Below are 14609 nucleotides of genomic sequence, written 5' to 3'. Positions count from 1 at the left end.
AATAAGTTTCTCAATATTTTTGAGATACTAACTCAATATTTTAAGAAATAAACGTATTATTTTGTGATACAAACTCATTATATAGAGATATTAACACAATAGTTTTGACATACTGACTCATTTATTTGAGATATTAACTCAATATTATGAGATACTATTCATTTTTTATACACTAACTTAATAGATAGAGAAATAGATATTAAAGTATTGCTTTGAGATAGTCCAACTTATTATTTTGTCATACTAACTCAATATTTTATAAAATAAGATTCTGAATTTAACCTATTTTCTTCAACAACACTTAAAAGACTTCATTATTATTATTATTATTATTAATATTATTATTATTATTATCATTCACTTAATTACAAGAAGAGTTTACCCCCTAAAAGTTTTTAAATGAGAAATGATCTCTACTGTAAACAAATGTTAAACACAGTATTTCTCTCAAAGCGCTCCTCTTCCTGGAGTGAACACAGCTTGATAACCCCTCCCTCCTCCTCCTGCTCTGAAACACAGCCAGCTCCACCCTGAACTCCACTTATTTCCTTGTTCCCTCCCCTTCAGATCTACACTTTGAAAATGGGTGGAACCAACATGGTGGTGACGTGCAGGAGCTGACAGGCCCCGCTCACTGCACACACACATGTTGTTGAGATCAGAGCTCAGACTAGTTTCACTTCTGAGGAAGAGAAACTCACACAGGCGTCGGCACTGAGAGGTGAAATGGCGCAGAAAGGAGTTCAGCTGGACCGGGAAACCTTCTCTTGTTCCATCTGTCTGGATCTACTGAAGGACCCGGTGACTATTCCCTGTGGACACAGCTACTGCATGAACTGTATTAAAAGCTACTGGGATGAAGAGGAGGGGAAGAAAACACACAGCTGCCCTCAGTGCAGGCAGAGCTTCACACCGAGGCCTGCCCTGCTGAAAAGCACCATGTTAGCAGTTTTAGTGGAGGAACTGAAGAAGACTGGACTCCAAGCTGCTCCTGATGATCACTGCTATGCTGGACCTGAGGATGTGGGATGTGATTTCTGCACTGGGAGGAAACTGAAAGCCCTCAAGTCCTGTCTCGTCTGTCTGGCCTCTTATTGTGAGAAACACCTGCAGCCTCATTTTGACTCAGCCACATTCAAGAAACACAAGCTGGTGGAGCCCTCCAAGAAGCTGCAGGAGAACATCTGCTCTCGTCACGATGAGGTGATGAAGATGTTCTGCCGTACTGATCAGCAGTGTATCTGCTACCTCTGCCTTGATGACGCACATAAAGGCCACGACACAGTCTCAGCTGCAGCAGAAAGGAGCGAGAGGCAGAGAGAGCTGGAGGGGAGTCGACTAAACATCCAGCAGAGGATCCAGGACAGAGAGAAAGATGTGAAGCTGCTTCAGCAGGAGGTGGAGGCCATCAACCGCTCTGCTGATAAAGCAGTGGACGACAGCGAGAAGAGCTTCAGCGAGCTGATCCGTCTCATGGAGAAAAGACGCTCCGATGTGAAGCAGCAGGTCAGATCCCAGCAGGAAACTGAAGTGAGTCGAGTCAAAGAGCTTCAGGAGAAGCTGGAGCAGGAGATCACTGAGCTGAAGAGGAAAGACGCTGCGCTGGAACAACTCTCACACACAGAGGATCACAACCAGTTTCTCCACAGCTACACCTCACAGTCTCCACTCACTGAATCTACATCCAGCTTCGAGATCCGTCCTCTGAGACACTTTGAGGACGTGACGGCGGCTGTGTCAGAAGTCACAGAGAAACTACAGGACGTCCTGAGAGAGAAATGGACAAACGTCTCACTGACTGGGACTGAAGTGGATGTTTTACTGTCAGATCCACGAGCAGAGCCCGAGACCAGAGCTGACTTCTTAAGATACTCACGTGAAATCACACTGGATCCAAACACAGCACACAAACAACTGTTATTATCTAAGGGGAACAGAAAAGCAACATGGAGTGAAGAACAGTCTTATTCTGATCACACAGACAGATTCATTGATTATCCTCAGGTCCTGAGTAGAGAGAGTCTGACTGGACGTTGGTACTGGGAGGTGGAGTGGAGACGAGGAGTTGAAGTAGCAGTCGCATACAAGAATATGAGCAGAGCAGATGGATTTGGCTTCAATGACAAATCTTGGATGTTATATTGTTACAACAACAGTTATAACTTTAATCACAACAACGTCCAAACTCCCGTCTCAGGTCCTCGGTCCTCCAGAGTCGGAGTGTACCTGGATCACAGTGCAGGTGTTCTGTCCTTCTACAGCGTCTCTGAAACCATGACTCTCCTCCACAGAGTCCAGACCACATTCACTCAGCCTCTCTATGTTGGACTTGGTTTTTTTTATTTAAACTCTGCTGCTGAGTTGTGTAAAGTGAAATAGCCGATTCTTGTGGCAGCTCTTCACACAGACATCAGCTGTCGATCAAACATTGTGGGTGGTACTTTGGTAACAATAATAATAATAATAATAATAATAATAAAATGATCTTAATTTATATTGCATTCATCCAAACACAGATCCAAAGTTCTTCACATAAAAGGAGAAAAGAAAAGGACAAACCAAAAAAAAAGGAAAATAACAAACGTATAATAAAAGAGCAACACACAAATAACAAAATGTTAAAAAAGAAACAGAATCAGGAGCAACTGGGAGGGCAATGTGATTTAAAGTTTGTTTTTATCTTAGATTTAAATGAAGACACTTTTTTCTGATACTAACTCAATATTTTAGGATATAAACGTATTATTTTTGTGATGGTAACTCAATATTTAGAGATATTTACTCATTTTTAATAAGTTTTTCATTATTTTTGTGATGGTAACTCATTATTTAGAGATATTTACTCATTTTTAATATGTTTTTAATTATTTTTGTGATGGTAACTCATTATTTAGAGATATAAACGTATTATTTTTGTGATGGTAACTCATTATTTAGAGATATTTACTCATTTTTAATAAGTTTTTCATTATTTTTGAGACTCTAACTCAATATTTTAAGATATAAACGTATTATTTTTGTGATGGTAACTCATTATTTAGATATATTTACTTATTTTTAATAAGTTTTTCATTATTTTTGAGACTCTAACTCAATATTTTAAGATATAAACGTACTATTTTTGTGATGGTAACTCATTATTTAGAGATATTTACTCGTTTTTATTAAGTTTTTCATTATTTTTGTGATTGTAACTCATTATTTAGTGATATTTAATCATTTTTAATACGTTTTTCATTATTTTTGAGACACTAACTCAATATTTTAAGATATATATGTCAGCTGGGATCGGCTCCAGCCCCCCGCGACCCCGACAGGGACAAGCGGTTGTAGATGAATGATGATGATGATTATCAATAAGGAGCTCATTGATTATTTTCTTTTACGTAGAGGAGATTCTTGATGAAGTGAATCTGAACATGAAATCGTTGACTTTACTGATGGAAGTTTATATGATGATTAAAGACACATGAACAAAGTATTTTCTTCTTGTCTTCATTGCAGAGTTTCATACCAAGCTGATGGAGAGAATATGAAACTGATATGAGAGAATAAGTGAAACTGTCATGAACGGTTCAGGTATAACACAAAGGTGGACTCAGATGCAGACACGGACAAAATAAAGTTACAAATAAAACGTTTAATGAAACAAACGGAACAAACGCAAAAACACTACAGATAAACAAACACAAGACTAACTAAACGAACACGGGAATACAGGAACGGGGAGACGACGGGAGATCGGGAGACGGACGGGAAAACGGGAACACGGGAAACTACGGAGAGTAAAACAGAACACAAACACGATTAGTAAGTTTACAACGGGGAGCGTGAAAATCACTACGAGAAAGGGGACGCCAGTCCGGGGGGGAATAGTTTTACCAAGGTTGGGTCGACGACGGTGCGGCGCTGCATGCCTGTCAGCTTCAGGCTTTTAAGGTGTTGGTGTAATCAGCTAACAGGCTGCAGCTTTGGGGGAACGCCTACCGGACCTACAGAAAAACAGGGGGAAGCACATGCAGGGAGACGCAGACAGAGGGAGACAAACACACACAAGACAAAGGAGAGGAGGGCACTGACGGAACCAGATCTTGACGGAAACACCACAACGTACGGCGTTCCTGTTCAGAGTCGGTCTTCCTTTCAATCCTTTCAACTGTGTCACAGAGAAATGAGCAGAGTTTTCTATCTAACATTGTCTTTGTGCACTTAGTCAAGAAGAAGAAGAAGAAGAATTCCTTTTTTATTTATCCCGCAAAGGGAAATTCAATTTTCTCCACTGTTTCTACTACTACTGTTATTATTATACAGGTAACTCAATATTATGAGATACTATTCATTTTTTATACACTAACTTAATAGATAGAGAAATAGATATTAAAGTATTGCTTTGAGATAGTCCAACATATTATTTTGAGACGCTAACTCAATATTTTAAGATATAAACTTGTTATTTTTGAGATAATTACTCATTATTTAGAGATATTAACACATTTTTAATAAGTTTCTCAATATTTTTGAGATATAAACTCAATATTTTAAGATATAAACTCATTATTTTTGAGATAATAACTCAATATTTAGAGATATTAACACATTTTTAATAAGTTTCTCAATATTTTTGAGATACTAACTCAATATTGTAAGAAATAAACTTATTATTTTGTGATACTAACTCATTATTTAGAGATATTAACACAATAGTTTTGACATACTGAGTCATTTGTTTGAGATATTAACTTAATATTATGAGACACTATTTATTTTTTATACACTAACTTAATAGATAGAGAAATAGATATTAAAGTATTGCTTTGAGATAGTCCAACTTATTATATTGAGATACTAACTCAATATTTTATAAAATAAGATTCTGAATTTAACCTATTTTCTTCAACAACACTTAAAAGACTTCATTATTATTATTAATATTATTATTAATATTATTATCATTCACTTAATTACAAGAAGAGTTTACCCCCTAAAAGTTTTTAAATGAGAAATGATCTCTACTGTAAACAAATGTTAAACACAGTATTTCTCTCAAAGCGCTCCTCTTCCTGGAGTGAACACAGCTTGATAACCCCTCCCTCCTCCTCCTGCTCTGAAACACAGCCAGCTCCACCCTGAACTCCACTTATTTCCTTGTTCCCTCCCCTTCAGATCTACACTTTGAAAATGGGTGGAACCAACATGGTGGTGACGTGCAGGAGCTGACAGGCCCCACTCACTGCACACACACATGTTGTTGAGATCAGAGCTCAGACTAGTTTCACTTCTGAGGAAGAGAAACTCACACAGGCGTTGGCACTGAGAGGTGAAATGGCGCAGAAAGGAGTTCAGCTGGACCGGGAAACCTTCTCTTGTTCCATCTGTCTGGATCTACTGAAGGACCCGGTGACTATTCCCTGTGGACACAGCTACTGCATGAACTGTATTAAAAGCTGCTGGGATGAAGAGGAGGGGAAGAAAACACACAGCTGCCCTCAGTGCAGGCAGAGCTTCACACCGAGGCCTGCCCTGCTGAAAAGCACCATGTTAGCAGTTTTAGTGGAGGAACTGAAGAAGACTGGACTCCAAGCTGCTCCTGGTGATCACTGCTATGCTGGACCTGAGGATGTGGGATGTGATTTCTGCACTGGGAGGAAACTCAAAGCCCTCAAGTCCTGTCTCGTCTGTCTGGTCTCCTATTGTGAGGAACACCTGCAGCCTCATTACAACGTAGCTGCTTTAAAGAAACACAAGCTGGTGGAGCCCTCCAAGAAGCTGCAGGAGAACATCTGCTCTCGTCACGATGAGGTGCTGAAGATGTTCTGCCGTACTGATCAGCAGTGTATCTGTGTTGTGTGCGTTATGGACGAACACAAAGGCCACGACACAGTCTCAGCTGCAGCAGAAAGGAGCCAGAAGAAGAGAGAGCTGGAGGGGAGTCGACTGAACATCCAGCAGAGGATCCAGGACAGAGAGAAAGATGTGAAGCTGCTTCAGCAGGAGGTGGAGGCCATCAACCGCTCTGCTGATAAAGCAGCGGAGGACAGCGAGAAGAGCTTCAGCCAGCTGATCCGAATCATGGAGAAAAGACGCTCCGATGTGAAGCAGCAGGTCAGATCCCAGCAGGAAACTGAAGTGAGTCGAGTCAAAGAGCTTCAGGAGGAGCTGGAGCAGGAGATCACTGAGCTGAAGAGGAAAGACGCTGCGCTGGAGAAACTCTCACACACAGAGGATCACAACCAGTTTCTCCACAGCTACACCTCACTGTCTCCACTCACTGAATCTACATCCAGCTTCAAGATCCGTCCTCTGAGACACTTTGAGGACGTGACGGCGGCTGTGTCAGAAGTCACAGAGAAACTACAGGACGTCCTGAGAGAGAAATGGACAAACGTCTCACTGACTGTGACTGAAGTGGATGTTTTACTGTCAGATCCACGAGCAGAGCCCGAGACCAGAGCTGACTTCTTAAGATACTCACGTGAAATCACACTGGATCCAAACACAGCACACAAACGTCTGTTATTATCTGAGGGGAACAGAAAAGCAACATGCATGAGTGAAAAACAGTCTTATTCTTATCACACAGACAGATTCATTTATGTTTTTCCTCAGGTCCGGAGTAGAGAGAGTCTGACTGGACGTTGGTACTGGGAGGTGGAGTGGAGAGGAGAAGTTGATGTAGCAGTCGCATACAAGAATATGAGCAGAGCAGAGAGATTTGGACTCAATGACAAATCTTGGATGTTATATTGTTACAACAACAGTTATAACTTTTATCACAACAACGTCAAAACTCCCGTCTCAGGTCCTCGGTCCTCCAGAGTCGGAGTGTACCTGGATCACAGTGCAGGTGTCCTGTCCTTCTACAGCGTCTCTGAAACCATGACTCTCCTCCACAGAGTCCAGACCACATTCACTCAGCCTCTCTATGCTGGACTTTGTCTTTATGGTGTAAACTCTGCTGCTGAGTTGTGTAAAGTCAAATAGCCGATTCTTGTGGCAGCTCTTCACACAGACATCAGCTGCCAATCAAACATTGTGGGTGGTACTTTGATAACAATAATAATAATAATAATAAAATAATCTTAATTTATATTGCATTCATCCAAACACAGATCCAAAGTTTTTCACATAAAAGGAGAAAAGAAAAGGACAAACCAAAAAAATAGGAAAACAACAAACGTATAATAAAAGAGCAACACACAAATAACAAAATGTTTAAAAAGAAACAGAATCAGGAGCAACTGGGAGGGCAATGTGATTTAAAGTTTGTTTTTATCTTAGATTTAAAGGAAGACACTTTTTTCTGATACTAACTCAATATTTTAAGATATAAACGTATTATTTTTGTGATGGTAATTCATTATTTAGAGATATTAACTCATTTTTAATAAGTTTTTCATTATTTTTGTGATGGTAACTCATTATTTAGAGATATTTACTCATTTTTAATAAGTTTTTCATTATTTTTGTGATGGTAACTCATTATTTAGAGATATTTACTCATTTTTAATAAGTTTTTCATTATTTTTGAGACTCTTACTCAATATTTTAAGATTTAAACGTATTATTTTTGTGATGGTAACTCATTATTTAGAGATATTTACTCATTTTTAATAAGTTTTTCATTATTTTTGTGATGGTAACTCATTATTTAGAGATATTTACTCATTTTTAATAAGTTTTTCATTATTTTTGAGACACTAACTCAATATTTTAAGATATAAACGTATTATTTTTGTGATGGTAACTCATTATTTAGAGATATTAACTAATTTTTAATGCGTTTTTCATCATTTTTGAGACACTAACTCAATATTTTAAGATATAAACGTATTATTTTTGTGATGTAACTCATTATTTAGAGATATTTAGTCATTTTTAATAAGTTTTTCATTATTTTTGAGACACTAACTCAATATTTTAAGATATAAACGTATTATTTTTGTGATGGTAACTCATTATTTAGAGATATTAACTCATTTTATTAAGTTTTTCATTATTTTTGAGACACTAACTCAATATTTTAAGATATAAACGTATTATTTTTGTGATGGTAACTCATTATTTAGAGATATTTACTCATTTTATTAAGTTTTTCATTATTTTTGAGACACTAACTCAATATTTTAAGATATAAACGTATTATTTTTGTGATGGTAACTCATTATTTAGAGATATTTACTTATTTTTAATAAGTTTTTCATTATTTTTGAGTCACTAACTCAATATTTTAAGATGTAAACGTATTATTTTGTGATGGTAACTCAGTTATTTAGAGATATTTACTCATTTTTAACATGTTTTTCATTATTTTTGAGACACTTACTCAATATTTTAAGATATATATGTCAGCTGGGATCGGCTCCGGCCCCCCACGACGCCGACAGGGACAAGCGGTTGAAGATGAATGATGATGATGATGATTATCAATAAGGAGCTCATTGATTATTTTCTTTTACGTAGAGGAGATTCTTGATGAAGTGAATCTGAACATGAAATCGTTGACTTTACTGATGGAAGTTTATATGATGATTAAAGACACATGAACAAAGTCTTTTCTTCTTGTCTTCATTGCAGAGTTTCATACCAAGCTGATGGAGAGAATATGAAACTGATATGAGAGAATAAGTGAAACTGTCATGAACGGTACAGGTATAACACAAAGGTGGACTCAGATGCAGACACGGACAAAATAAAGTTACAAATAAAACGTTTAATGAAACAAACGGAACAAACGCAAAAACACTACAGATGTACAAACACAAGACTAACTAAACGAACACGGGAATACAGGAACGGGGAGACGACGGGAGATCGGGAGACGGACGGGAAAAGGGGAACACGGGAAACTACGGAGAGAAAAACAGAACACAAACACGATTAGTAAGTTTACAACGGGGAGCGTGAGAACCACTACGAGCAAGGGGACGCCAGTCCGGGGGGAATAGTTTTACCAAGGTTGGGTCGACGACGGTGCGGCGCTGCATGCCTGTCAGCTTCAGGCTTTTAAGGTGTTGGTGTAATCAGCTAACAGGCTGCAGCTTTGGGGGAACGCCTACCGGACCTACAGACAAACAGGGGGAAGCACATGCAGGGAGACGCAGACAGAGGGAGACAAACACACACAAGACAAAGGAGAGGAGGGCACTGACAGAACCAGATCTTGACAGAAACACCACAACGTACAGCGTTCCTGTTCAGAGTCGGTCTTCCTTTCAATCCTTTCAACTGTGTCCCAGAGAAATGAGCAGAGTTTTCTATCTAACATTGTCTTTGTGCACTTAGTCAAGAAGAAGAAGAAGAATTCCTTTTTTATTTATCCCGCAAGGGAAATTCAATTTTCTCCACTGTTACTACTACTACTGTTATTATTATACAGGTAACTCAATGTTATGAGATACTTTTTATTTTTTATACACTAACTTAATAGATAGAGAAATAGATATTAAAGTATTGCTTTGAGATAGTCCAACTTATTATTTTGTGATACTAACTCAATATTTTATAAAATAAGATTCTGAATTTAACCTATTTTCTTCAACAACACTTAAAAGACTTCATTATTATTATTATTATTATTAATATTATTATTATTATTATCATTCACTTAATTACAAGAAGAGTTTACCCCCTAAAAGTTTTTAAATGAGAAATGATCTCTACTGTAAACAAATGTTAAACACAGTATTTCTCTCAAAGCGCTCCTCTTCCTGGAGTGAACACAGCTTGATAACCCCTCCCTCCTCCTCCTGCTCTGAAACACAGCCAGCTCCACCCTGAACTCCACTTATTTCCTTGTTCCCTCCCCTTCAAGTCTAAACTTTGAACATGGGTGTAACCTGATAGATCTCACTGACTGCTCACACACCTTGAGATCAGACTAGTTTCACTGCTGAGGAAGAGAAACTCACACAGGCGTTGGCACTGAGAGGTGAAATGGCGCAGAAAGGAGTTCAGCTGGACCGGGAAATCATTTGCTGTTCCATCTGTCTGGATCTACTGAAGGACCCGGTGACTATTCCCTGTGGACACAGCTACTGCATGAACTGTATTAAAAGCTACTGGGATGAAGAGGAGGGGAAGAAAACACACAGCTGCCCTCAGTGCAGGCAGAGCTTCACACCGAGGCCTGCCCTGCTGAAAAACACCATGTTAGCAGTTTTAGTGGAGGAACTGAAGAAGACTGGACTCCAAGCTGCTCCTGATGATCACTGCTATGCTGGACCTGAGGATGTGGGATGTGATTTCTGCACTGGGAGGAAACTGAAGGCCCTCAAGTCCTGTCTCTTCTGTCTGGCCTCTTATTGTGAGAAACACCTGCAGCCTCATTTTGACTCAGCCACATTCAAGAAACACAAGCTGGTGGAGCCCTCCAAGAAGCTGCAGGAGAACATCTGCTCTCGTCACGATGAGGTGCTGAAGCTGTTCTGCCGTACTGATCAGCAGTGTATCTGTCTTGTGTGCGTTATGGACGAACACAAAGGCCACGACACAGTCTCAGCTGCAGCAGAGAGGAGCCAGAGGCAGAGAGAGCTGGAGGGGAGTCGACTAAACATCCAGCAGAGGATCCAGGACAGAGAGAAAGATGTGAAGCTGCTTCAGCAGGAGGTGGAGGCCATCAACCGCTCTGCTGATAAAGCAGCGGAGGACAGCGAGAAGAGCTTCAGCGAGCTGATCCGTCTCATGGAGAAAAGACGCTCCGATGTGAAGCAGCAGGTCAGATCCCAGCAGGAAACTGAAGTGAGTCGAGTCAAAGAGCTTCAGGAGGAGCTGGAGCAGGAGATCACTGAGCTGAAGAGGAAAGACGCTGAGCTGGAACAACTCTCACACACAGAGGATCACAACCAGTTTCTCCACAGCTACACCTCACTGTCTCCACTCACTGAATCTACATCCAGCTTCAAGATCCGTCCTCTGAGACACTTTGAGGACGTGACGGCGGCTGTGTCAGAAGTCACAGAGAAACTACAGGACGTCCTGAGAGAGAAATGGACAAACGTCTCACTGACTGTGACTGAAGTGGATGTTTTACTGTCAGATCCACGAGCAGAGCCCAAGACCAGAGCTGACTTCTTAAGATACTCATGTGAAATCACACTGGATCCAAACACAGCAGAGAAATATCTGTTATTATCTGAGGGGAACAGAAAAGCAACATGCATGAGCGAAGAACAGTCTTATTCTGATCACACAGACAGATTCATTTATCCTCCTCAGGTCCTGAGTAGAGAGAGTCTGACTGGACGTTGGTACTGGGAGGTGGAGAGGAGAGGAGAAGTTGATGTAGCAGTCGCATACAAGAATATGAGCAGAGCAGGGAGATTTGGCTTCAATGACAAATCTTGGATGTTATATTGTTACAACAACAGTTATAACTTTTATCACAACAAAGTCAAAACTCCCGTCTCAGGTCCTCGGTCCTCCAGAGTCGGAGTGTACCTGGATCACAGTGCAGGTGTTCTGTCCTTCTACAGCGTCTCTGAAACCATGACTCTCCTCCACAGAGTCCAGACCACATTCACTCAGCCTCTCTATGCTGGACTTGGTTTTTATTATTTAAACTCTGCTGCTGAGTTGTGTAAAGTCAAATAGCCGATTCTTGTGGCAGCTCTTCACACAGACATCAGCTGCCAATCAAACATTGTGGGTGGTACTTTGATAACAATAATAATAATAATAATATAATCTTAATTTATATCGCATTCATCCAAACACAGATCCAAAGTTTTTCACATAAAAGGAGAAAAGAAAAGGACAAACCAAAAAAATAGGAAAATAACAAACGTATAATAAAAGAGCAACACACAAATAACAAAATGTTAAAAAAGAAACAGAATCAGGAGCAACTGGGAGGGCAATGTGATTTAAAGTTTGTTTTTATCTTAGATTTAAAGGAAGACACTTTTTTCTGATACTAACTCAATATTTTAAGATATAAACGTATTATTTTTGTGATGGTAATTCATTATTTAGAGATATTTACTCATTTTTAATAAGTTTTTCATTATTTTTGTGATGGTAACTCATTATTTAGAGATATTTACTCATTTTATTAAGTTTTTCATGATTTCTGAGACTCTAACTCAATATTTTAAGATATAAACGTATTATTTTTGTGATGGTAACTCATTATTTAGAGATATTTACTCATTTTTAATAAGTTTTTCATTATTTTTGAGACTATAACTCAATATTTTAAGATATAAACGTATAATTTTTGTGATGGTAACTCATTATTTAGAGATATTAACTCATTTTTAATAAGTTTTTCATTATTTTTGTGATTGTAACTCATTATTTAGAGATATTTACTCATTTTTAATAAGTTTTTCATTATTTTTGAGACTCTAACTCAATATTTTAAGATATAAACGTATTATTTTTGTGATGGTAACTCATTATTTAGAGATATTTAATCATTTTTAATAAGTTTTTCATTATTTTTGAGACTCTAACTCAATATTTTAAGATATAAACGTATTATTTTTGTGATGGTAACTCATTATTTAGAGATATTTAGTCATTTTTAATAAGTTTTTCATTATTTTTGAGACACTAACTCAATATTTTAAGATATAAACTCATTCTTTTTGTGATGGTAACTCATTATTTAGAGATATTTACTCATTTTTAAGAAGTTTTTCATTATTTTTGAGACTCTAACTCAATATTTTAAGATATGTATATCAGCTGGGATCGGCTCCAGCCCCCCGCGACCCTGACAGGGACAAGCGGTTGAAGATGAATGATGATGATTATTATCAATAAGGAGCTCATTGATTATTTTCTTTCACGTAGAGGAGATTCTTGATGAAGTGAATCTGAACATGAAATCGTTGACTTTACTGATGGAAGTTTATATGATGATTAAAGACACATGAACAAAGTCTTTTCTTCTTGTCTTCATTGCAGAGTTTCATACCAAGCTGATGGAGAGAATATGAAACTGATATGAGAGAATAAGTGAAACTGTCATGAACGGTACAGGTATAACACAAAGGTGGACTCAGATGCAGACACGGACAAAATAAAGTTACAAATAAAACGTTTAATGAAACAAACGGAACAAACGCAAAAACACTACAGATAAACAAACACAAGACTAACTAAACGAACACGGGAATACAGGAACGGGGAGACGACGGGAGATCAGGAGACGGACGGGAAAACGGGAACACGGGAAACTACGGAGAGAAAAACAGAACACAAACACGATTAGTAAGTTTACAACGGGGAGCGTGAAAACCACTACGAGAAAGGGGACGCCAGTCCGGGGGGAATAGTTTTACCAAGGTTGGGTCGACGACGGTGCGGCGCTGCATGCCTGTCAGCTTCAGGCTTTTAAGGTGTTGGTGTAATCAGCTAACAGGCTGCAGCTTTGGGGGAACGCCTACCGGACCTACAGACGGACAGAGGGAAGCACATGCAGGGAGACGCAGACAGAGGGAGACAAACACACACAAGACAAAGGAGAGGAGGGCACTGACAGAACCAGATCTTGACAGAAACACCACAACGTACAGCGTTCCTGTTCAGAGTCGGTCTTCCTTTCAATCCTTTCAACTGTGTCACAGAGAAATGAGCAGAGTTTTCTATCTAACATTGTCTTTGTGCACTTAGTCAAGAAGAAGAAGAAGAATTCCTTTTTTATTCATCCCGCAAGGGAAATTCAATTTTCTCCACTGTTACTACTACTACTGTCATTATTATACAGGTAACTCAATGTTATGAGACACTATTTATTTTTTATACACTAACTTAATAGAGAGAGAAATAGATATTAAAGTATTGCTTTGAGATAGTCCACCTTATTATTTTGTGATGCTAACTCAATATTTTAAGATATAAACTCATTATTTTTGAGATAATAACTCATTATATAGAGATTTTAACTCATTTTTAATAAGTTTCTTAATATTTTTGAGACACTAACTCAATATTTTAAGAAATAAACTTATTATTTTGTGATACTAACTCAATATTTTAAGATATAAACTTGTTATTTTTGAGATACACACTCAATATTTAGAGATTTTAACTCATTTTTAATAAGTTTCTCAATATTTTTGAGATATAAACTCAATATTTTAAGATATAAACTCATTATTTTTAAAATACTAACTCATTATTTAGAGATATTAACACATTTTTAATAAGTTTCTCAATATTTTTGAGATATTAACTCAATATTTTAAGAAATAAACTCTTTATTTTGTGATACTAACTCATTATATAGAGATATTTACTCAATAGTTTTGACATACTGACTCATTTGTTTGAGATATTAACTCAATGTTATGAGATACTATTCATTTTTTATACACTAACTTAATAGAGAGAGAAATAGATATTAAAGTATTGCTTTGAGATAGTCCAACTTATTATTTTGTGACACTAACTCATTATTTTATTAAATAAGATTCTGAATTTAACCTATTTTCTTCAACAACACTTAAAAGACTTCATTATTATTATTATTATTATTATTATTATTATCAATATTATTATTATCATTCACTTAATTCCAAGAAGAGTTTACCCCCTAAAAGTTTTTAAATGAGAAATGATCTCTACTGTAAACAAATGTTAAACAGTATTTCTCTCAAAGCGCT

General features: G+C 37.8%; 2 protein-coding genes across 2 annotated transcripts; both read left to right on the top strand.

Annotated features, from left to right (window-relative positions):
• Window positions 1-651: 651 nt before the first annotated feature.
• LOC310945462 (tripartite motif-containing protein 16-like) lies at window positions 652-2379 on the top strand (the record flags this gene model as incomplete). The annotated part of the gene is made up of 1 exon (XM_083911561.1): window positions 652-2379. Exon 1 carries the CDS (start codon window positions 727-729, stop codon window positions 2377-2379), a length of 1653 nt encoding a protein of 550 aa, XP_083767687.1. The 5' UTR covers window positions 652-726.
• A 2943-nt stretch (window positions 2380-5322) lies between these two features.
• LOC310952124 (uncharacterized protein) lies at window positions 5323-11589 on the top strand (the record flags this gene model as incomplete). The annotated part of the gene is made up of 2 exons (XM_083920624.1): window positions 5323-6967; window positions 9872-11589. The coding sequence occupies 2 exons, from the start codon at window positions 5323-5325 to the stop codon at window positions 11587-11589; spliced, it is 3363 nt and encodes a 1120-aa protein (XP_083776750.1).
• Window positions 11590-14609: the final 3020 nt, after the last annotated feature.

This window comes from Echiichthys vipera (genome assembly GCF_963691815.1).
Source record: "Echiichthys vipera genome assembly, chromosome: 1".
Lineage (NCBI taxonomy): Eukaryota > Metazoa > Chordata > Actinopteri > Perciformes > Trachinidae > Echiichthys > Echiichthys vipera.
Note: the sequence above shows the minus strand (reverse complement) of the source record. Positions and strands in the feature narration are given on the sequence as shown.